Here is a 23,230-nt window from a genome sequence, read left to right as displayed (position 1 = left end):
GGTCACGAGGAAGGGACGGCAGGAGGCGAGATCAAGGCCCTGGTAAAACTCCAGTCTGGAGGCCCACCCAATGCACAGGCCAGGCCAGAGTGGACTCCCGAGGGAAGAGGTGGGCCCTGGGAGCAGCGGAGCTGGGCTGGGCTGTTGCCCAGGAGGCACATGGCAGGTGGGTGCAGACCTGCCCACCCTACACCAGGCCGCTGGGCGAGGGCTCCCCTCTCCTGGGCCCCTGGAGGAAGCACAGGGCAGAGAGCGCAGGCTGGAAGGCGTTTATTCATAAGTCGGGTCCGTAGGGAGACCACTACTGGTTACAAGCTCTAGAAGCTCTAGTCAGGACAGGGACAGCCATGGAGCAGGCCCCCCAGGCAGGGGTCGAGGACACAAGAGCAGCACAGGCAGTTCCGGGGCCTGGGAGGGTCTTCTCCACCCGCCCCCCACTGCGCCCCTGGGTCCCATACCCCTCTAGGGTTAAAGTGCAGCTGGGAGGAGGAGGGGCGGGACTGGAGCTGGAGGGTGAGGCCGGCATGGCTGCCCTCAGGCCTCCTTGTCCTGCTTCCTAGAGGCGCCAGTGTCCACTCAGGGCCTCCTCCAAGCCTCTGGGGGGGGGGGACATCCAAACAGATATTTAGAAGGACCCTCCCCAGGACGGCAGGGCTGGTTCCCATCAGCTTTGTCAAGGGCCTAGGACTTGGGGCAGAGGAGGGAGGAGGGTCTTCAGGGGTGGCCTGGGGCTTGCCCTCCCCCTGGCCCGGGAAGATTCTTCCTTGCCCCCCCTTCTCCCCACACCCAGGCACCCCAGGAAGCCCATGCAAGGCCCAGAGAGCCTGGCTGCTGGCTCTGGGGCCCCGAGTCAGGAGGGGCCTGCCCTGGCCTGACTCCCAGACCCCTCCACTGAGGGAGCCACTTCCCGCCCTGGGAGAGCTGCTTTCCTGGGGATGGGGGTGCAGGGGAGGCCTCTGGGGAAACCTTCGGGGCTGCAGCTTCAGGCCTCTGCCAGCCATCTCCCTGGCCCGGCCGCCCCTCCCCCACGCTCAGCCCAGGGCTCCGGCTGCAACATGTGCCCACCCCCGGGGATCCTGCCCCACCAGGGGCTTTGAGGACAGGGCCTGGGCCTGCGATCTCGGAGGGCCTCACCCCCTCCTCAGCAGCTTAGCCAAATTCCTCCCCCTCCCAAGGGCACATCACTAGAAGGCAGAAAGGAAGACCCCCCCCAACACTTTCCAAAAAGAGCCCTGCAGACCTCTGCTTCTGCCCCTGACACTTGAATATATTAAATTGTGCAGCATGGCTCCAGCCCCGCCCCTTCAGGTCTCCATGGCAACGGGCAGCATTCCAAGTCCAAGTCTGAATCCAAGTCTGTCCAGTGCCAAAGCTGGGGGCTTCCGCCTCTGCCTCCCTCTTCCCCGGAGGCTGAGACCCGGCATTCCACAGGGGGCTGGGAGGGGAGCGGGGCCCGAGGCCTCAGTCCTCAGCCCCCTCTTCCTCAGCATGAGGGGCACCCGGAGGCTCCTCGGGCTCCGGGGTCTGCCCACCGGGGTGGGGGTGAGGGTGCGGGTGGGGGTGGGAGCCAGGCTGGGCGCCGGGCGCGTCCTCGCCCTGCACATAGACGCTCAGCCCCTCGTGGCTCGGCTCCTTGCCGCAGGCCTGGCAGCTGCAGTGCAGGATCTTCTCCACCAGCTTGTCCACCCGGGGCACCACCTCGTGGCCGGGGCACTCCAAGGTCACCTGCAGAGAGCAGGAGGAAAGGGAGGGAGAGTTCCTGCAGCACAACCTGTGAGGACCGCGACCCCGCAGCCTCCCTCGGCCCCAGCAGATGGGGACCAGACCCTGCAGGAGCCACCTGACTCCTGTCCTCACACCTGTCCTGCCCCCTTCCCACCCACCCCCCAGGGTACTCTGGGGAGAAAACCCTCACCCCTCCAGCCACCCAAGGTCTTCAGGCTGCCCCTGGATGGCCCCACTCCCGTCCACGCTGCGACCTGACCTGCTCCACAGGCCCCGCCCATGCTGCGCCCTTGCCTGGACGGCTCCTGCCCAACCCGTCCCCCACCACCTGCCCTAAACTCTGCCAGTTAACTCCTGGACACCTCTGGGTCTGAGCCCTCACCTCCCTTCCTCAAAGGAGGTTCACCCTGTAGGAACCCCATGAGTACCCTGCCTGTCCCCGTGGTCACCTTCCTATTGCCCTTCCTCCCTTCCTCCCTCCTCTTTTCTCTCCTTCCTTCCCTACAGCTCCTACCCCAAGCCAGCTCCCAGGGCACAAGCACAGACACGGCCCTCAAGGAACCAGAATCTAACTAGGGAAACGGACTTGCCACAGTCAGCCAGACGTGGGGGTGGGGGAGTCTTCACATGTGACAGGTGCTCAAAGCAGAGGCCCAAAGGTCTCTGGGAGCCAAAGGAACAGGGATTTGACCCAGTCCAAGTGTCTGGAAAGAGGCTCCAAGAAAATGATGCTTAAGCCAAGAGCAGAAAAATGAACAGAAATTAACTGGAGGGGAGAAGCAAGAAGGAAGGGAAAGGAGGAGGAGGATGGAGGGGGAGGAGGAGGAGGTTCTCAGACAACATGTGCAAAGGCCCTGTGGTAGAAGGGAGCAGAGCAGGTAAGGAGAGACTAAAGGAGGTAGGCTGATATCCAATGTCCATCTCTTAAGGAAGGGTGGGGCCGGAGGGTCTTACAAGGCATGGCAGATTTTGGTCTCAGCCTATAACAATGGGAGGCCCCGGAGATTTTTCAGCACATCAGAATGAGGCTTCAGAAAGATCCTGTGTGCAGGCTGGTGTATGGCTTGTGAGCCCATCCTGTGGCAAGGACCAGGGTACATCCCCAGTACAAGCCCTGCACCCTGCACAGGGTAACTGTGGCCACCAGCTGGATGGGAGAGCCCGAGCGGGGCGGGTGGGCCTTACTCACAATCTCCCACATGGACTGGGCTGGCATGCAGGAGTCACAGTGCACCAGGGACTCTGTGGACTGCGGGAAGGTGTTGGGGACGCTGTAGCTGAAGCACTGTCCTAGGCACGCCCTGTGGGAGGAGAGGTCACCGTGCCGTGTCACCATGGGGGAGAAGGGGGGCAGCCCTGGTCCTCCCCTCCCACCCGCCCCCTGGGGCCCACCTGTTCTGGATGGACTTGGCCTCACAGCCGCTGTGGCCCACAATTTGGGTGATGTTCTTGGCTTCGCACCAGGCACTCTTGTCTGGGAACAGGGCCAGCTTGTTGATGGGCGGGGGGGCGGCCAATAGCATGGCAGGGAAGACAGCCCCCACCAGGACCTGCAGCATCGTGCCTGCAACCTCCAGAGTCCTGGAACGGATCACAGGTGGCAGGTGAGGCTCAGCAAGGCCCAGAGGCCAGGCAGTAGGGTTTGGTGGTTACAAGCAGGACCCGGGAACTTGACCCCTGGGTTCTTCCCCTCTTCCACTCACTAGCCAAGGACAGCCTTGGACTAGTTAGTTCGCTTCTCTGAATCTCGAAAACCCGTCCAGAAATTGTACTGCATCAGATGTGTCGGGAAGATTAAATGAGCTATGAAATGAGCCTCACAGGCATTCACACTCCATATGTGTTCCTTATTTTTATGACTTACTATGTAGACTTGAGAAAGTTACTTTTTATCTCTGCGTCTCAGTTTCTTCATCTAAAAAGTGGAGATGCTATATGGCAATTGCCCCCAACCTGGTGGACCTGCCTGTAATCCCAGCTATTCAGGAGGCTGAGGCAGAAGGATCACAAGTTCAAGGACAGACTGGGCAACTTAGTGAGACCCTGTCTCAAAAATGAAAAAGGGCTGGGGATGTGGCTCAGTGGCAGAGTGCCCCTGGATTCAATCCCCTGTACCAAAAAAATAATAATAAACAGGTGAATGAATAATAAAGGAGAAGAAAAATAATTGTTGCAGTTGCTGAACAAGACACCAAGTGTTCAAGCCCACGTCCAGCAGTGAGCTCCCTCTCTTTTATGCTGTGAATCCTGCAGGAGAAAAATCCATTGTGCTGGAGTGTAGCTCATTGGCAGAGCAGGTGTCTAGCATGTGCAAGGCCCTGGATTCGATCCCCAGCACCACACACATGAAAAACTGTCCACACAGCCTGGGAGGGGCCAGCCACCCACCACGCATTATCCTGGACACCGCTGCCACAGCCATCAGGATTCCTTTTGGGGAAGATAAACTCCATGTCACAGTGAATTCTTATGCCACCCCAGTCAGACATATTTCTTTCTCAGATGCCCCTCCTGAGCCTTAAGACCACCGGGCCCTACATATAACGTCACGGCTAGCTCCATCCTAACCCCTGAGTGAAGCAGGAGACAAAGCCCAGTTTGAACATCTGCTAATCCCCTGAAATAGGAGGAAGGAGCGGACACCAAGACAATACCAGAGCCTGCCAGAAGATGGCGCTGCAGGACAGTCTGTGTCTAAAGGATGACTTTCCCCAACTTCACCCTCCCACCTTCTTGGCTTCACACTTCACCCACGGCCCCCCAACCTCCCCTACCCCCACCTCAAAGAGAATGTGGTATGGAAGGCTGGGGATGTAGCTCAGTTGGTAGAGCGCTTGCCTTGCATGCACAAGGCCCTGGGTTCAATCCCCAGCACCACACACACACACACACACACACACAAAAAAAAAAAAAAAAAAAAAGAGTGGTATGGGAAATTCCAGAGAAATTTGGAAGTGAGGGCAGTGCCTGAGTGCGGTCCCCAACCCTCTAGACAGGGCACCGGGGAAGGGTACACACGTGCTATGTGAGCCTGCACACTCAGGCCTCAGTTTCTCCACCTGTAAAATGAGTGAGTTGGCCCAGGCCAGACCCAACCCATCGCAATGCCCTGGAGACCTGTGGGGTGACAGCTCTAGGGTGGGCTGGGGTTCAGCACCTTCAGAAAGCTTCCAGATCAAACAGTCTGAGGCTCCGGGTCTTTGGATCGTCCTCAAGGGTCCTGGATGAGACTGAATGGGAGGACAGGGGCATGTCCCACAGAAGCCCAGGCCCAGGGCTGGGGATGGCCCAGGACCAGGCATCCCACTCAGAACGGCCCTAGCCTGGACCCTCCTTCTTCAGAAAGCAAGTGGGGCTGGCAGAGGCAGGTACTTGGTAAAGTGTCCAGGGACGGGTGGGGGTGGCCTGCCCCCACAGTGGAAATCTAGGTGGGCTGGCTGAGCGGGGTCTTGTCGGTAGGGCACAGGCGGCCTGCAGGCATGACACTCCACAGCACTCTACTGTCCAACCAGCATCCTCCTCTGCTCCTGCCCTTCTCCTTGCATTGGCCCTGGCTCCCGGGAGATGACCTCTGACCCCAGTCCAGCAGGGAGAAGAGCAGCGGGAGGTAAGGTGGGAGAGTCTGCCCCCACCCCAAAGGAGCTCCTGCCTGGACGCAGGGTCTCATCCACACGTATCCGGCTGGCTCAGAAGATCCACAGGCTTTCAGCACAGTCAAGACAGAGTGGACCTGCTCCTAACTGGCCACCTAGCCGATGTGTGACAAGCCTCCAGGAGGCTTCCTGGTCCCCAGTAGATCCCCCGCCATCTCTAGGGTATCAGCCTGAGCCAGCATCTGAACATGGTCTTCTCAAAAGGCCAGAGGCAACTGGGGCAGGGAAGATCCAGAGTCTCTGCAGGACCTGGGGTGGAAGGAGGGCTTACGGCCTGTGCGGGGGCACGTGCTGAATCACTGCAGGCCAGGCCCAGGCTGGAGCCGAGCGGAGCTGAGGCTGCAGGGCACAGAATAACGGGGAGTTTGGGGAACAGTCACTGGCCCAGACATCAGGCTCTGTCCATTAGGATCAGTATGGCAGACGCCGAGGAGAGGTGGGCACACTGAGGCATCCACCCGCTGCTCCTTCTCCCGCTCCAGTGCCCAGTGGAGAGTTAATCACGAGGGCCAGCCATGCCCACAGAGGGGTGCTGCAGCCCAACCTGCCGTTCCCTGGTACCCTGGCCTGCTCAGCCTCCCCGGGCCAGCAGCCCTGAGCTCCAGCAGACTGCCTGCCGCCCACCAGACGGGAGGCCCCTCGAGTCTCCAATGCTGGACTCCCGGCCCTCCCACCTAGGACCTATGGCATCCAGAAATAAAGTTCACTTCCTGGAACCACCTTCCCATCCTAAATGGGGAACAGAGTGTTTTCCTTGCAGAAGAACCGAGAAGACCCCATGAAGGCACCCGGCACTCAGCAGGCACCAGTGAGGCCAGCTCTGTTCCCCAGGGGGCTCATGGGAAAGGGGGGGGCTCCAGAGCCCAGGCTGGGGAGCCTGGACACACCCACCTCCTCCCAGCCACTCTCCTGCCCCCTGCCCAGCCCTGCCCTGCCCAGCCCTGCCAGGAAGAGCCCAGCTGCCCCCATCAGTGGGTGGCCTTTTTGCTAGCAGGTTTTATTGTTGGTTTATACATTTTGTTTTTTCAGCAGGGACTCGGCCAACTTTTTTTAAGCAGCCGTCAGACCTTGCTTCCTGAGCCTCCGGCCTCACCCAGATTCTCAGCTCTTCCTCCCCGCCCTGGAGATCACGCAGCAAGTCATGGGACTCCCCAGTGCCCAGGGCGGGAAGAGGAGTTGCCATCTAACAGGCCACCGCCCCAGGCTTTTCAGAGCCCCAGGGCCCCGCAGGTCACCTGAACCGTGTCATTCCCTGGGTCATTCTGTTCCCTAGGGTTCCTCTCCCCGAGGCTCTCCTCTTCCTTACCAAGAGCCTTCTTTCCAGGATGGAGGGAGAGGCAGGGTGGCCAAAAGGAGGGGGTGGGGGCCCAGCCCCCCACTCACTCAGGAGCTCAGGGTCAAGGGGAAACAGTTTGAGCAAGGACAGCCAGAGATGGCAGTGAGAGGGGAACCGAGGTCCTTAACTGTGGATGGAGAGAGCACTGCACAGGGCTGACGTGGTGGGCAAGGAGGGAGCTCCGGGGAAGGCACTCACGGCCACTGCACGTCCTCTCCTGCTTCAGGGAGAGGGCTGGCGAGGCACTGGTCCAAGGCTTTCACCTGAGCCAAGGGACTTGGTCCTTACAGTACCCACAGGCAGATGCCCCTCTTCCCACTCCAGAGACGGAGGCACAGAGAAGCTGAGACTGGCAGGAGCTCACACCATCAGTAAGCAGAACTGAAACTTCGCCCCAGCCAGTACCAGGTGGGCCCCCAGCTGCCCTTGCAGATGAAGGTCACCAAAGAGAGAAGCAAGAAACAGGAATCGGAATCAAGGCGCAGCGCCCAGGATGGAGGGAATGGACCCCCGCTGGATGAAGCCCGGGCCCTGTGGCTGCCCTCTTGCTCCTGTGCACTTTGGTGTCCAGCCACTGCCCAGGCTGGGACCTGGGGGCTCCCCACATACCCGAGTTCAAATCTCATTCCTGGCTCCCTGCAGATAAGCAAGTGGCCATGGCAGACCCCGGCTCCTTGAGGCCTTGGTGAAGGGAAGGGACCGTCCTTCTCCACAGGGCTGCATGGGCTGAAGGAGGCGCCTTAGCATAGGTGGGTGTCTGACCAAGCCCACGCACTCACCCAGCCACCTCTCAAATCCAAGTCTTCTGATTCCTCAGGCACCTCCTGCCACTGGTTCTGAGCAGCCACCACACAGACAGGAGGCCCCCAAGGGGATGACACCGGCTGACCCATTTCAGCACTGTGGACACTGGGCACAGCTCAGGAAAGTGGCCAGCATACCTCCCTCTCTGAGCAAACAGAAGACCAGGGCTGCTGGTGCAGGGGTGGGGGAGGGCCTGGTTCAGAAGGTCACTCGGGAAGGCAGGGAGGTGGGCAGCAGGAACGTCCCAAACAGAGCAGACCCCGAGAGCCACACCTCCCAGCACTGACGGCTTCCCCCAGATGATGGTCAGAGATGCAGAGGCCTGGGCCCAGCCTGGGTAGTCTGAACCCCCAGCCTGGGCTGTGGCGCAGGCATCTGTACATGTGCTCCCCACGTGATGTTGAGGCCCAGCCAGGTCAGGAGCCACAGCCCCCCAGCTCCCCAGGACAGGGGCCCCTCAGCCCACTGCCTGGGTCCTAGGGCCTGCAGTAGCATCCTAAATGCACCAGAGGGGCCTAGATTTCAAGGAACACCTCCTCCAGCTTCTACCCACCACACAATCCTTTGTGTAGTAAAGGGGTGACTTTGTGTAACAGATGAACAGTCCCCCCTCCCCATTTCCTCTTTTGGTAAGTTGACTATTCAGGGTCAGCTGAGGTCCAGCTCACTAGGATTCCCAGGGTAGACGGTGACTACTCACCTGTCTCCCTTCCTTCCCTGACAATCTGCACACATGTGCAGGCACACACACACGCACACACACATGCACACGCACATGCGCCCACGCCCACACTGGGCACATCTCTGGTGGAAAGGCCAACTTCTCCCTGCAACTTCAGCTCCTGAAGGAAACTCCCTCACATCTGCCCCAGCTGCTCCCGATGCTTCTACCTGTGGACTCAGCAGCCGGGTAACATGGAAATACACACAATGAGCATGTCGGGTGGTGGCTCATTCAAACCCAGTGCTCCCCACCCCTCCTCTCTTCCTTTACCTGCACTCTCCAACACACACACACACACACACACTCAAGCTCAGCCACTTGAACCTTTCTGTGCCTTGGTTTCCTCATCTGCAAAGTGGGAGTCATGGCTAAACCCACCCCACAGGGAAGCCAGGAGAATTAAGTTGAAGAGTACGTGGAACCCTCTAGAGAGAATGCCCACAATACAAGCCTTGATAAAGGGGGCAGCTACTGGCCTTGGTGTGGCCAAGGGGTCCTCTTATCTGTCCTGGCCTCTGCCTCTCCTTCCAGATCCTGAATGCGTCCTGAGAATATCTCAATCTGGGGGTGCATCTGGATGAAGGGGACTCCTTGAAGTGAAACTGAAAAGAGAGGACAGCTGTGAAGAGTTTTATAAGCTGCCAGGTGCCACCCGACATGCCCCCTTGCCAGGGCAGCAGCTGAGCAAAGCTCTCCTGCAGACTCTCCCAGTGAGCCACTGATAATAGAAAGGCCCTGGAGAGAGCAGCCCCCTCCAGATCAGTTTTAGAAAACAGACTCTGCCCAGTGCCAGGCTGCGCATGCGGCTGGCCCAGAGGGTGTGGCGCTGGTGGCCAGCCCTAGGCTTGGGGATCAGCAGGGTGGGGCAGCCCTCCAGGTCTTGGAAGGAATACAGGGACTTCCTAGGATGGTGCAACTGAAAATTCTGTTTGGGAGGGGGGACAGGCAGGGTGTGGGAGGGGACAGGCAGGGTCCCGTGGGCCTGTGATGCCCCTCACTCGAGTCAGACGTCGGCCCTGGTCAGCCCAGCAGGAATCCCTGAGCACTCTGGGATCCTCCAGGCTGTCTCAGCCAAAGTTTCCACGGCTCATTGTGTGCCTGAAGGCAGGATAGTCCAATGGTCATGGGCAAAGTCACTGGCCATTTGCCTCACATTTGCCACCAGTGAACCGGGCAGCATGGCCTGGGAAAGACTATCTTAGCAGATTCCCTAGGGGAGGATCTGGCTCTGGAGAGTTGCTTAAGGCCACTGTGATTCCAATTACAGGACCCCAGTCTCACCACAGGGTGGCTTTCTTCCTTCCTTCAGTGCTGGGGAAGCTAGGGCTGGTTGAGCATGGACCAACTGTCCAGCAGGCAGGCACACAGGCCAAACCCATGCCATCCAGGCCTGCCCACCTGCCTTTGCCAGGCAGCTCCACCTTCCAGCCCTGGCTACCTCTGCTGGCCCCCAACCCCAGCTACCAGCCCTCCTACCCACAGACCCTCCTCCTGCAGACCCAAACAGCCTTGCAAACACATTCATGCTAATAAGCTGCTGCCGGGCCTGCACATCTGCTCAGCAGAAGTCCCTGCAGACCTCACCAACAACCCTGCCCGCTCCAGCAGCCTCCGACCCTTGGGGTTGCGGGTGGGTGGGGGGGGAAAGGAGCTAAACTCAGTCTGAAATTTCACTTTAAAATGATGAGGCCATATCCCCAGCTAATGAAGAGCACTTACTTCCCTGTCCACCCCTCCAACACACAGGCCCAGGAGAGAGGTCCGGCATGCAGGGGTGGGTGGAGAGGGGTGGGGGTCACCAAGGAAACGCTCCAGCCTGGCCTCTTCTTTGGCCCCAACTCAAGGCAAACCACGCCCAAGCAGCCCCAGCATCTGGGGGAGTCTCAGCAGGCTGGCGGTTTAGATGGTAACAAAGGGCAAGGGGATCCTTGTTGACAAGTTACTTCCCCACCTCCATTCTCTGCCAGCGGGTTGTTTTCCCGGGGTGCTCCCCGGTACAAACTGGTGGCCTCCCGCTGGGTGAGGACCTCAGAAAGTCTGGAAGTGTGTCCTTCTCCCCTGATGCCCGCCAAGGGCTCTGGCCACACCAAGGCCAGCAGCTTGTCCCCTTTACCGAGGCTTGTAAAAGATCAGAATCGCAGGGCCTGGGAGCGGGCCAGGGGGCAGGTGGCCGGCAGCAGGATCCTGTAGCGCACACGGCCTCTCAGGGGTGGAATTCTTAGGAGAACTGAGCCCCCGGGAAGGCTGGCTCTCCCTGCCCCAGTCTCAATTCCGAGGGGATGACCCAGGCCAGGCCCTGGGGAAGGAAGGCGGGAGGGTTTGGCGTCTTTTACCAGGTCTAGGAAACTATCCACGAACCCACCTGGGGGGACCCACCGAGTCTCCGATGCTGGGGGACCAGGAACCGGAGGGTGGGGGTCAGGGAGGCGCGTATTCTGAGCAGACTCCCACAGGGGGCTGCGCGGACAGAGAAAAGGAGAGGACATGAAGGCAGAGACAGAAACCCAGGGAAACTGAAAACGAAGGCGGAGGGGAAGCAGACCGAGGGGCAGAACCGGCGCGTAGGGGCGGAAATGCAGCGTGCTACGGAGCAACAGGGCCACACAGATGCGGAGGGAGAAGCCGAGAGTGGACAGAAGGGACGCAGAGGGTCCTCGGGCGGAGAGGCTCGAGGCAGCGCGGAGAGGCCCGGGTAGAGCCGCAGGGCGCGCGAGCCCCGCTGCCGAGCCCCGGTGCTGCCCGGCGCCCGCGCGACCCGCCGGGCTCTCCTTCGGCCGCGCATCCTCCTCCCACTTTCTCTCTGGGCCGCGGAAACTCCTAGCGAGGAACGGAACCCCGAGCCCGGCTGGGGACGAACTCAGGACTCGGAGTGCCCCCGGCCACTCCGTGCCGCGCCCACGTCCCCGGCGCCGGTGGCCGGAGTCGCCCGGCCGGCCCGTGAGTTCCCGGGCTCGGTGGCGGCGCCTCGCCCAGTGTCCGCGGCCGTCCGACGAGCAGCTGGCGGCGGGGGCGCGGCGCGGCCGCAACGGCCGAAGCCTCCGGTAGCCGGGCGCCCGCGTGCCGGCCCGGGCGGGACTTACCGCGCGCGGCGGCGGCGGCAGGGAGCTCGGCGCGCCCGCGGGTCCTCGGAGCTAGATGTGAGCCGCGGGGTCGCAGGCCGGGGCGCCCCGGGAGGCTGGGCGAGGCGGCCGGCAGGGCTGGCTGCGCTGCGCGCCGTCTGCGGCCCGGGCGGGCGCGCGGTGCGGGGGAGCGGCGAGCGGAGCGGCTCCGACGTCAGGGTGTCTCGGCTCCAAATAGGGAGCGAGGGCGGGGGAGCGAGGGGAGGGACGCGCGAGAAAGAGCGGGCGGGAGCGCGGCCGCTCCCTCCAGGCGCGCAGGAGGGGCGCCGCGGCCGCCCGGCCCCCGGCCCCTCTCCCCGCCCGCCCGCCCGCCAGAGCTTGGCCGGACCTCCGCGCGGCCCGACGGCTCGGGACAGCGGCCCGCACGCCTGGCCGGCGCCGCAGACACACGACAGCGAACCGGGTGCCCCAGCCGATTCTCAGGCGCCCTCCCCGGGTTTCTCTGCCCTTCAACTTCTCTCCGCCAGACTTTTCCCGAGATTGGGCTCTCAGGCCGGGCCAGGCCTCGGGGTGACAAAGATGGAGGTGTCCTTTTTTATGGGAACCGGGCATTCTTGCTCTGAGAATGAGGCGCTCCAGCCCACCGAGTCCCGCCACCGGGAGCCCATCACACTCGGCAGTCCTGCGGTGCGCCCATCCTATCGGCTCCTGGGCTTGCAGCCAGTTTCGGGTCTATACTGTTTCTATGACTCTGATCTGCTCCAGGCACTTGACTTAAGCATCCAAGAAGGGGCTGAGAGCCCCAGAAAGGACTATTCCGAACCAGAAGGCCAGAAAATGACTCAAATGACTCGTTTCTCTGGCTCTTGGGGAAGAGCGGGATGCCTGGTCCAGGGTCCAGGGTCCAGCCTCACCTGGGGTATTCATCTAATCGGTGGGCACTGCAGTGGATTGTGGTAGGACCGATCTCTTCCAACGGAGTGAGAAGATAGCTTTGCTCCCTAAAAATGGTAACTCACAGTGTTGGACTTCGGGATTTTGCTTTACATTATGGTCACCTATGTCCATATTTTTAACTCAGCTAGGCTGGAAGCTCCCAGATGGACTCCACACCTGCTCATCCAATGTTACAGGGTTGCCCAGCATCTTAGGTGGCTCCTAGTGGCCTTGTGGCAGCCCCTGCCCCACTCCAGCCTGTCTGCACTCTCCAAACACAGCACCCCACGTTGCTATTGCCTGTGCCGTGCCATCTGCTGGGGTTTCCTTCCCCACCCTTCATCTCCTGGTAAACCCATTCTTCAAACACCATATTGGAAAGCCTTCCCAAGACCTTTGGGTAACCGTAAGTTCTCCCACCCCCAGGTGTGATCCTGGAGCATGGGATCCATCTAGAGGGAGATCCATAATCTCCCTCTAGGATAACTGTGCACATCTCTTCCTCCATTAGACTTTGGGCTCCTCAAAGGCAGGGCTCATGTGCTTCAGGATCCCCAGTGTGTGAGGGGCCAGAAGAGATGTAAAACATATTTGGTTGAATTAAGTAATTATCCCCCATAGATTGGCTTTTCCAAAGGATAATTATAATAACAATTATAATAACTGCATGCGCACAGCCTATTTCTAAGCACTTTCCACTTTCACAATAAATCTATTAGATAATATTGTTATCCTCACTTAATAAATGAAAACAAAACAAAACAAAAAAGGCCTAGAGAGAGATAGAGGTTAAGTAGCTCATCTAAAGTCACACAGTGGGAGGCTTGAGGTTACAGGATCATAAGTTCAAGTTCAGTCAAGGCAACTTACCTAAACCCTCTTTCAAAACAAAAAGTCAGCCGGGCAGTGGCACATATCTGTAATCCCAGTGGTTTGGGAAGCAGAGACAGGGGGATCACGAGTTCAAAGCCAGCCTAGGCAAAAAGCGAGGCACTAAAGAACTCAGTTTGACCCTGACTCTAAATAAAATCCAAAAAGGTAAGGCTGAGGATGTGGCTCAGTGGTTGAATGCCCCTGAATTCAATCCTGGGTACCCTACCCCTCCCATGAAAAAAATAACATAAAAAGAAAAAAAAGGGCTGGGGGTGTAGATCAATGGTAGAGCACTTGTCTAGCATATGTGAGGCTCTGGGTTCAAGTCCCAGCACTGCAAAATAAGTAAATAAATAAAATCATACAGTAGGATACCAGTTAATGTCTCTTGGATAACAATGCACTACAGAAACCAGCCTCACTGCATTGGATGCAGTAACTGCTCAGGAACATTTTTAATGTGAAGATCTACATTTTGAAAGAACCCACTCCCTCACTGCAGGAGGCTAATTGGATCACACCAGGTCTATGGGCAGGAGGCTGGAATCCCAGTCAGCACCCTTGACAGTGCAGCCCACCCCTCTCAAACACAGGGAGGTTCTAGAAGGACCAACCACCTACTCAAGGACGTGGGGTTTGGAGTTAAGTCATGCCTCTCTGGCGAAGACTGGAGGAGGACGGTAATGTGGACAGGGGGCTCAGAAGGGGACATGTTAATATTATCTATAGACAGCTACCACTTTAAGCCAGGCATTAGGCTAGGCACTATATTGCTATATCTCGTGGAATCCTTACCACAGTCCCATCGCTGTTCCCATTGTACAGATCAGAAATATCAAGTCACCAAAAATGTAGTTACGTGCTCAAGACCACATGGCTGGTGATTGACAAAGTCTGGACTTGAACCCACAGCCCGGGGTCCTGTGCCCACCACGCCCTCTTGGCTGCCTCCTGCCCCTCCCATCAGGCTGCAAGTGCGGATGCAGTGGGTCCAGAGTAATGGGGCCCAGCGGGAAGGCAGAACCTGTCAAGTCAGAATCTCCAAGCTCCAGGAGATGCACCTGGTTGGCAGCGCTGCTCCAGCTGCCCTGACAGGCCTGGCTGGCACAGAGCACGGGCCCACAGCCAGAGCCTGCTGGCCCAGGGCCAGCCTCTTGGGGCCGAGGTAACGTGGGGCCCAGAGCTGGGGCTGAGGGCTGAAAGCCCCTCTCCCCAGCTCATTAGCAAACATCTGGGCTCAGGAAAATGACCGACCTGGAATGTGACTGGGCTGCAGGGAGCTGCTCCCTCCCTGAGTCCCGGGAATGTGAGCTCCCTCCGGCAGGGCAGCGGCTCGGGCCAGCTGTTTCCTCTAATCCTGTCAGTCTGGGCTCAACAGGGGTCCAAGCCTCTGCACTCTTGCAAGAGAAAGAGTGAAAACAAGCAGAGGACCTTCCTTCCAGGCCCAAGGTCCCCCACCATCTTCAAGATAAGACAGAGTCTGCACTTGAGGTGGGAGGTTCCTGTGGGCACCTCCCTGCTTGCTTTGCCTCTTCCTGACATCACCTACCAACTATGGGACTCGGTGCGAATGGGTTTCATTTTGCCCCTTGGTTTCCTAATCCAGTACTGGTACGTGCTCCCTAGGGTCAATGTCAGGAATCGTTCATTTATCTAACAAATATTCATTGTGCCTACTGTGTTCCAGACAGCCACAGAGGTGGGGACATAGCAATGGACTAGGCTAATAAGGTCCCAGCCTTCAAGGAATTTGTTCATGGATTGTGGTGTTGCAAACCTATAATCCCAGCTATTCAGGAGGCTGAGGCAGGAGGATCATAAGTAGGAGGCCTGCCTCAGTAACTTATCAAGACACTGTCTCAAAATAATACAAAGGGCTGGGGGATGAAGCTCAGTGGTAAATTGCTTGACTAGCACCAGACCGTGGGTTCCATCCTCAGCAACACACACACAAAAGATATATTCTATAGAACCAAAACCTAAGAACAGAGGGGCAGAGTGTGTAGCAAGGAAACTGGTGGATGAATTTCACAAAATCAAAGCGTTGTAAGAGAACTAACCCAGAATAGATGATGCGATGAGGGAGGGAGGGATTTATCCAGAAGTCTCAGAAAACATCTCTAAGAGGTGACATTTAAGGTGAGAATGTGATGAGGAGGAATGAGGATTTAAGGAGATAAATAGATGCAAAGTACTCAGCACAGTTCCTGGAAAACAGCTCGGGAGTCATAAAATGAAAGGTGTTTTAGGGAGGCTAAAAGTGTTCTCCTCTTGCTCAAGTAACGCACTTTGTAAGTCTCGGTTTCCTCATCTGCAAAATAGAGATTTCAGCGGTCTCCATCCCCACATGACTGTGAGAACTCGCTGAGCTGTGCACATGAAGCACAGTGCAAGAGCTCCCCTCTCAGGAGGTGGCGGCTACATGACTGTTGTTTTATCCTTTCCCACCGAGGAGAAAGATTTGCCCAAGTTCACTCAGCAAATAGTAGAGATCCAGGACCACAGCCAGATGCTCTGACTTTGAGCCCATTGCCCTGGGCTGGAGGCTCTCAGACCATTGACCCTGCTGTCAATGGTCTCAGGGGCTCCATGGTGGCCTCAGGAGGAGAAGATGGCATGCACTAATGGGGTCTGCCCTCCCAAGGGCTGCTAGGGGTGTGGGAAGGGAGGGCTTGGCTTGGATTGGAGAGCAGGTATGAGGTCCCTTGGGAAAATTTTAAATGCCCTTTGTAGATGGGGTGGGAACAAAGGATCAGGAGGAGGGACCAAATGCTAAGCACCCTGGAGGTAAGGGGAGAGAAGAGGGTCAGCAGTGAGAGCTCAATTCCAGGGTTTCTGGAGTGGAGGTGTAAGTCCAAGTCTATCCGACTCCAATAATCATCTATTTTGCACTTCTAAGAGGCAGTGGTGGGGGGCAGTTATGGCTGTTTCCTTCTCTGCAAAAATGAACATCCTGATATTTCCAGAAATGTGTCCCAACTCCAGGGGCCAGTGCCAAGGGCCACAAGGGATAAGCCCCCTGCTCAGCCACTCACTCTACCATGCACTTCTTTGCTTCTTTCTCCCAGCTGCCCTCCCTAGGGCTGGGGATATACCTCAGTTGGTCGAGCACTTGCTTCACATGCACTAGACCCTGGGTTCTATCTTCAACACCATAAAAAACAAAAACAAAAACCTATTGCTCTCCCTACCCCTCCTGTGGGAAGTACTCAGTTCTTCTCTGAACCATTCAGGCCAGAAATTGGACAAAATAGCTCTTTTATGGTGTCTCTTCTCCAGGTTTGTTTTCCTCCCATTTCTTCCTTCCATTCCTCAGCTTCCAGTGGCCCCCACACAGACACAGCGAGTGGGAGAAGAATTTTTCTCCTTCCTCAAGAATTAGTTGATCCTTCTGTATATATTTAATAACCTGCAGAATGGCTTTTTTTTTTTTAATCTTAAGGTTTCTGTGCTCCAAATTCACTGGGGAAAATAATTCCCTTTTCAGGAACATGGGAGTTGAAGAAAAAGAGGGCACAAAAGAATATCCCAGAGAATGGCCTCCAGGACCTGCACCAGAACACACCCAGTGCCAGGCTTGCTCTCCATGAACCTGTCCTCCTGGACAATGGGATTTGGAGCAGAATGGACACATGACCCAGGTTGTGCCAATCAAATTCTCTCTCTGAAGAGTTTGATCTGAGAGGCACAGGGACATGTGGGGAACATGGGGTTCACATGAAGGGCAAGAGCGTTGAGGATTCTGGCTGGTGAAGAAGCTGGCAAGGCCTTGCTTTGTGCTTACAATGGTCACCTTTTCCACGGATCCCAGGAGCTTCTCGAGTATCTACAGTCTCAAGCTGTCTTGAGTTAATTGCCTCTTAACAAGTTTTAACTAAAACAAACTTTTTTGGGGGGCTACTAAGTGTCCAGCACATTGCAAGTTACTAGAGATAAGACATAAGAGCTGCCATCCAGGGAAAAAGGACAGGCACACAATAAGGGGAAAGTCATTGCCCAGAAAGTTCATTGCCCGGGAAGCTGCCCAGCCATGAGGGCTCAGGAGTTCAGAGAAGGGAGCTGTTATGGCTTGGCTGTTTCACGTCCTGGAAAAGCTCATGGGGCAATCCAGGAATGTAGGAGGTGATTAGATTAGATTATGAAAGCTATAACCTTTTCAGTTGATTAATCCATTTGATGGGTTAATAATTTGAACAGACTCTCTGGTTGTAACTATAGGCAGGTGGGAGTGGCTGAAGGAAGTAGGTCACTGGGGGTGTGCTCTTGGACTATGTCGTGTCCCTGGCTTCTCTCTCTCTCTCTCTCTCTCTCTCTCTCTCTCTCTCTCTCTCTCTCTCTGCCTTCTGGCTGTCAGTAGGTAAGCAGCTTCCCTCTACCACATCCTTTTGCATGATGTTCTGCCTTATCTTGGGTCAGGCCAATGGAGTTGGTCACTCATGGACTGAACCTCTGAAACCATGACCCCAAAATAAACTTTTACTCCTCCAAGTTGTTCTTGTCCAGTATCTTTGTCGTAGAGACCAAAGTATGACTAACACAGGAACAATCCCTGGGGACTAGAATGGGCTGGCTAGAGGAGGCAGGGTTTGAGCAGAGCATGGGCAAATCAGGAAAGCAGTCCATGCTAAGAAAGAAGACCTGAAAAAAATGATTTGTATTTGACAAATAGGTGGCCCTAAGACTTCCATAACACCACCACAGCAGTCACCATGAACATAACACTTGGCTGGCCCAGAAAAGCCTCAGAATCCTTGCTAATACCGCTCCCCTGGACAGTCACCTCCAAGGGGTATGTACATCTGGCTTATGGGATGAAACTTCTTTCTTTGAAAGTATCTGTCACCCCTAGGAAAGTGTTACAACTAGTTGGATTGAAATAGAGTTAATAACTAAAAAATAAATAGAGTGAATATGACAATACTTGGTTACTCAGCAAATATCTGAGTGCCTACCCTGCTCCAGGCTCTGTTCTGGTGCTAGGATACAGCAACTAACAAAACTGATAAAAATCTCTGCCCTTTCTAGACACAATGGCACATGCCTATAATCCCAGCTATTCAGGAGGCTGACACAGGAGGATCACAAATTTGAGGACAGCCTGGGCAACTTAGGAGACCCTATGTGAAATAAAACAAAACATCCCATAAACTCTAGCTGTGCAGCCTGTTTTCATCCTTCCCTATTCCACATGGTAGGAAGTAGAGAAAGGAGGAGGATGTGAGGGCCTAGAATGCCAGGTTAAGAAATCTGACCCTGGATTCTGTGCCTATTGGGGTTCTTCTGAATCAAAAACAGCATGCCTAAGGTAGGGTCAAGACTGGTAGGAAGGGGAGCTTCAGGCTGGGAGGCTACTTGTAGTCAAGAACCCTTAAGAGACCTGGCTATTGGTTGATATATTCTATGCTTTACCTCCTGCACAACCTCCCAGGGATATCTAAATGGATTAAGGCGAGATCTACTATCACCGCCATATTCTCAGCAAGAAGACTTTTGGAAAACCAAGTAGAACCTGTGTTTTATGCATGAAGTCAACCCTAGCACGAAGAGCAAGTGGACCACTTATTTTTCTGGTATAGAGTCTGAAATGTGAAATCACAGTTGATATACCTCCAGTTTAGATGGGGAGCTGTTCTTTTGATCATAATGTATTACATAATTGATTACAATATGAAATAATACTAGTTAGCTGGTGATTTTACTCTCCTCAATGACAGAGTACAGCTGAAGGGACAGGGATCATTACTACCATCTCACAAGGAGGCGGAGGTGGGGGATGGAGTGACTTTACACAGTGCGCTGGGGAAGCTGGGATGAGAGCGGAGCGTGCTGTGGAGCAAGGATCAGGGGATACCTTTCTTCTGACAGAAAGTCACTGACCCACAGAAGTGGTCAGGGCCACCCGCTGAAAAATCAAGTTAAATTAGGAAATTTGAAAATATAGAAAATGTTAAACTCAACCACCTAGCTGAAACAGTAATGCCATAAACATGATGAAAATGTATTTTGGGTTTTAATCACATCAAGAGATAGAGCAGCAGGAAAGGGGAGGGCGAGGAATGACAGAAACAGGAGGACATCTGCAGATAAAGGCAGAGAGACCAGGGACTGCACACTGTCCTACACTCACATACCTACACAGCCAACTAGACCTAATCTACAAGTGTGGCGCTTTAAAACACTAATCCCTGGGACCAGGTTTCTCGTTATTAGATAAGGGAGTTACAAATATGGGGAAGGCCAGACCAGTCTTCAGGGGTTTTTCTACTTTCTGCAGTACTGGGATGGAACCTGGGGCCTTGTGCTAAGCACAGGCTCTACCACCACGCCAACCTCACAGCTCCTTCAGTTTGGGACTTAAGATAGTAGTATGAACTGACGGTCACAGACATGCATACATGTCTCCTAGCTCTGTGTACTGAGAGGCTAACAAAGCTATTGGCATCCGGGCAATGATGAACCAAGGGTAAAGGATGCACCTGGACATCTTGGTTTATCACTTCCATTCTCCACTCAAAGGAACCAGGACTCCTTGGAGAACTGGCTATTCCAAGATTGGGGTAGGCAACATGTGAAAGTGGAATATTGCCAGGTGCGGTGGCACGCACCTCTAATCTCAGCAACTCAGGAGAGACAGGAGGATGGCAAGTTCAAAGCCAGCCTCAGCAGATTAGTGAGGCACTTAACTTAGTGAGACCCTGTCTCTATAAAAAAAGGCTGGAGACATGGCTCAGTGGTTAAGCGCCCCTCAGTGCAATCCCTGGTACCAAAAAAAAAAAAAAAAAGGGAAATATCTTCAAAAGATGGAGTGGGTATGTCAAAAGGATGCAGGCGCTAACTTGAAAGAGTCCCTGTTGGATCAATCTGGACAATGGGAGTAATAAACACTAATAGTGGGGCTGGGGTTGTGGCTCAGTGGTAGAGCACTTGCTGGCACATGTGAGGCTCTTGGTTCAATCCTCAGCACTGCATACAAATAAATAAAATTAAAAGACTCATTGACAACTAAAAAATATTTTAAAACAAAACACTAATAGCACTGGGTAATTGAACGCAAGGAGAATCTGTGAGTCCATGCTGAAATAAATAAATGGAAGATAAAAGGGAGAGGAAGGAAAGTTCTTCTTCATAGAATGCCAGGTAATAAGGAGTAATAAGTTTACAAAATCATTTGTGGATGCTAAGCTGATGATAGTTTAAGGGATGGGATATTTACAGTTTCTCCCCACAGTTATTAATTATAAGAAGAAAAATAATGAATTTACAGTGGAGACACCACGCAACTACCACTTTTACCAAGTGACCAAGATGAACATCACTAATACTGGGACAAATGGATGTCGGGTGCCTCGTGATATCATGCACTGAAAGGACACATCACCAGCTCTGCCAAAGTGTCAAAGCCTGGATCTAATCACGAGGAAACATCAGACAAACCCAAACCGAAAACCTAAGAAACAGTCTACAAAATAACTGGCAAAGATTGTCAAGGACAGAAAAAGAATCGCTGATGAACTGTTCAGGATTAAAGAAAGAGACTCAACATCTAGGTTCAATGTATAGTCCAGGACTGGGGGAAATAACTGGACAATGTATTACTTCAACACTTCACAAAATTAGCAGCTATACAGTGGCTTAGATGGCACCACCACAGCTGTGTTAATTTCCTGAGTTCAATCATTGTACTGTGAACACCTCGTTCTTAGATCACATACATGGAAACTCTGGGACAAATAAGCATGTCTGTCTCTGGCTTCCTATTAAGTGTCCAAAAGTTGTGCACACGCACACCACAGGATGAAGAAAAAATAAAGTGTGAACAATGGAAGACCATGGGTAAAAGGAAGAAAGGAGCTTCTTGTATTAATTCACGTTGCCTTTTTTTTTTTTTTTTTTTGAAGGACTGAGGATTGTCCAGAGCCTCACTCATGCTAGATAAATGCTCTATCTCTGAACTACAGCCCTCATCCTTCCTCTTTTTAAAAAATTTTATTTTGAGATGGGTTCTCACAAAATTGCCCAGGTTGACCTTGAATCTGCAATCCTCCTGCTTCAGCCTCCTGAGTATCTGGGATTTATTTTCACTTTTTTTTACAGAAAATTCTTTTTACATATAAAATTGTGTCAAAAATCAAACGCTACACGCTGGATTTGTTCCTCAGCACCACATAAAAATAAACAAATAAAATATGCTCAACTAAAAAAAAAAATCAAAAGCTACAAAAAATTCACCTCTTTAAAATATTAAGATAGTAAACATTAGCAGTATACATGATAAAAGGGGGTTCTTTTTGGGGGGTACTGGGCAATGAACCCAGGGGTGCTTTACTACTGAGCTACATCCCCAGTCCTTTTTATTTTTAGGCAATATCTCACTAAGTTGCGGAAGCTGGCTTCTAATTTTCAATCCTCCTGCCTTAGCTGCCTTAGTGGCTGGGATCACTGTACCCAGCAGGGGTACCTAGTGAAGGATGCATTTTACAGTTTGTAAAGAGTCTCAAAAAGATTCTAATTTTAAAGTATATATTTTTAAGATGAATAGATCAATGAAATGTCATAATATTTTATTACCTTTGCAAGGATTAAGCAATACTCACCTGTAACAGGAGGCTGAGGCTGGAGGATTGAAAGTTTGAGGTCAACTATGGCAACTTAGTGAGACTCTGTCTCAAAATAAAAAATAAAAAGGGCTGGGGATGTAGCTCAGTGATAGAACGTCCCTGGGTTCCATCTCCAGTACTATCAAAAGAAAAAAAATGTGGGGCTGGGGATGTGGCTCAAGCGGTAGCGCGCTCGCCTGGCATGCGTGCGGCCCGGGTTCGATCCCCAGCACCACATACCAACAAAGATGTTGTGTCCGCCGAGAACTAAGAAATAAAAAATGTTGGAAATTCTCTCTCTCTCTCCCTCCTCTCCTCTCACTCTCTCTTAAAAAAAAAAAAAAAAAAAAAAAAAAAAAAAAAAAAAAAAAGAAAAAAAATGTGTTTCTAATTAACACACACAGGAATTATTATTACTATTTGCAATACTAGGAATTGAACCCAGGTGTACTCTACCACTGGGCTATACTCACAGTCTCCCCCACCATTTTTTTTCTTTTTAGTGGTGCTGGGGACTGAACCCAGGGCCTTGTGCATGTGAGGCAAGCACTCTACCCACTGAGCTTTACATCATCAGTCTCTTGGTCCATTTTTAAATGTTAAGACATGTCTCACTAAGTTGCCAAGTCTTGAGATCCTCCTGCCTCAGTTTCCCAAGTCACTGGGATTAAAGGTGTGCAACTTTGGGCAAAATTAATACTTTTTAAGAAACATAGATGATTTCAAATTATCCTTATCAATTTCAACTGGCCCTTATCAATTTCAACTAGCTTAAGTGTACCAAATCAAGTTTTAACTCAATCAAGCCACTTCATATCGACCATTCTAGATTTAAACAGTTTAACTTTTGACTAGCACAGAGCATGGGTAAGTCTGGACTCTGGAATCAGAATGTGAACTCCACCTGCATTACCACTTACCTGCTTGTCCTTGAGCAAGTTACTTTATCCTTCCAAATTCTCTTTCTTCACTATGATGTACGTAAAATCTTAGGACAGTAATTAGCTCAGAAGTGTTATTATATTTTTGAGGTGAACAAAATATGTTGTGCTGGTTCATTCATAAGGCCTAGTCCTGGAATAGAGAAAAGTGACTTGACAGTTGATAATGAGCTATTTTTTCGAGCCCCAATCCCTTCCCTATTGAAGACTTACACCTGCCCCCACTTTGAAATCTCATCCTCCTAATATTACCCTTCTGGCTCTGAACCCCAAAGAGGATCGAAAAATCCCAGCCAATCATCCTGAGTGCGCACACACTAAGTCGTGTTTCCTACCAGCCAAACCTCCTTGAGGAGCTCTTGGTTCCTGTTCAATTTCTTCGCCATCTCACCACCCCCCATCTCCTTCCTCTCCTAAGTCTAAGCACCAAGCCCATGTGCTCAGCAAATAAGTCTGATTTTTTAAAAAGCTAGGATGGCATTTCAGAAGGAGAGAAGCCATAATGGCCTTGCTCATGGAGGAAGATGCAGGGTTTTTCAACAACTTAGGTTTGCTGGACCACTGAGATGCTCACTTTCTTCC

General features: G+C 53.6%; 1 protein-coding gene and 1 non-coding gene across 3 annotated transcripts; one reads left to right on the top strand and one right to left on the bottom strand.

Moving 5' to 3' along the window:
- Positions 1 to 254: 254 nt before the first annotated feature.
- Positions 255 to 22,769, bottom strand: Nbl1 (NBL1, DAN family BMP antagonist). 2 transcript variants are annotated; one of them, XM_005317532.5, is made up of 4 exons: positions 22,628 to 22,769; positions 3,118 to 3,306; positions 2,915 to 3,026; positions 255 to 1,725 (listed from the first exon to the last, which is right to left on the bottom strand). In XM_005317532.5, exons 2-4 carry the CDS (start codon positions 3,282 to 3,284, stop codon positions 1,462 to 1,464), a joined length of 543 nt encoding a protein of 180 aa, XP_005317589.1. In that variant the 5' UTR covers positions 3,285 to 3,306; positions 22,628 to 22,769; the 3' UTR covers positions 255 to 1,461. The 2 variants fall into 2 exon arrangements, with proteins under 2 accessions (XP_005317589.1, XP_077881585.1); XM_078025459.1 differs by lacking the exon at positions 22,628 to 22,769 and adding an exon at positions 11,323 to 11,550.
- On the top strand, positions 4,533 to 4,606 carry Trnaa-ugc (transfer RNA alanine (anticodon UGC)). Its single transcript has one exon. It is a non-coding gene; the product is annotated as a tRNA-Ala (tRNA).
- Positions 22,770 to 23,230: the final 461 nt, after the last annotated feature.

Source organism: Ictidomys tridecemlineatus, chromosome 11, assembly GCF_052094955.1.
Source record: "Ictidomys tridecemlineatus isolate mIctTri1 chromosome 11, mIctTri1.hap1, whole genome shotgun sequence".
NCBI lineage: Eukaryota > Metazoa > Chordata > Mammalia > Rodentia > Sciuridae > Ictidomys > Ictidomys tridecemlineatus.
The sequence above is the reverse complement of the archived record's forward strand: the minus strand, read 5'-3'. Positions and strand labels throughout refer to the sequence as shown.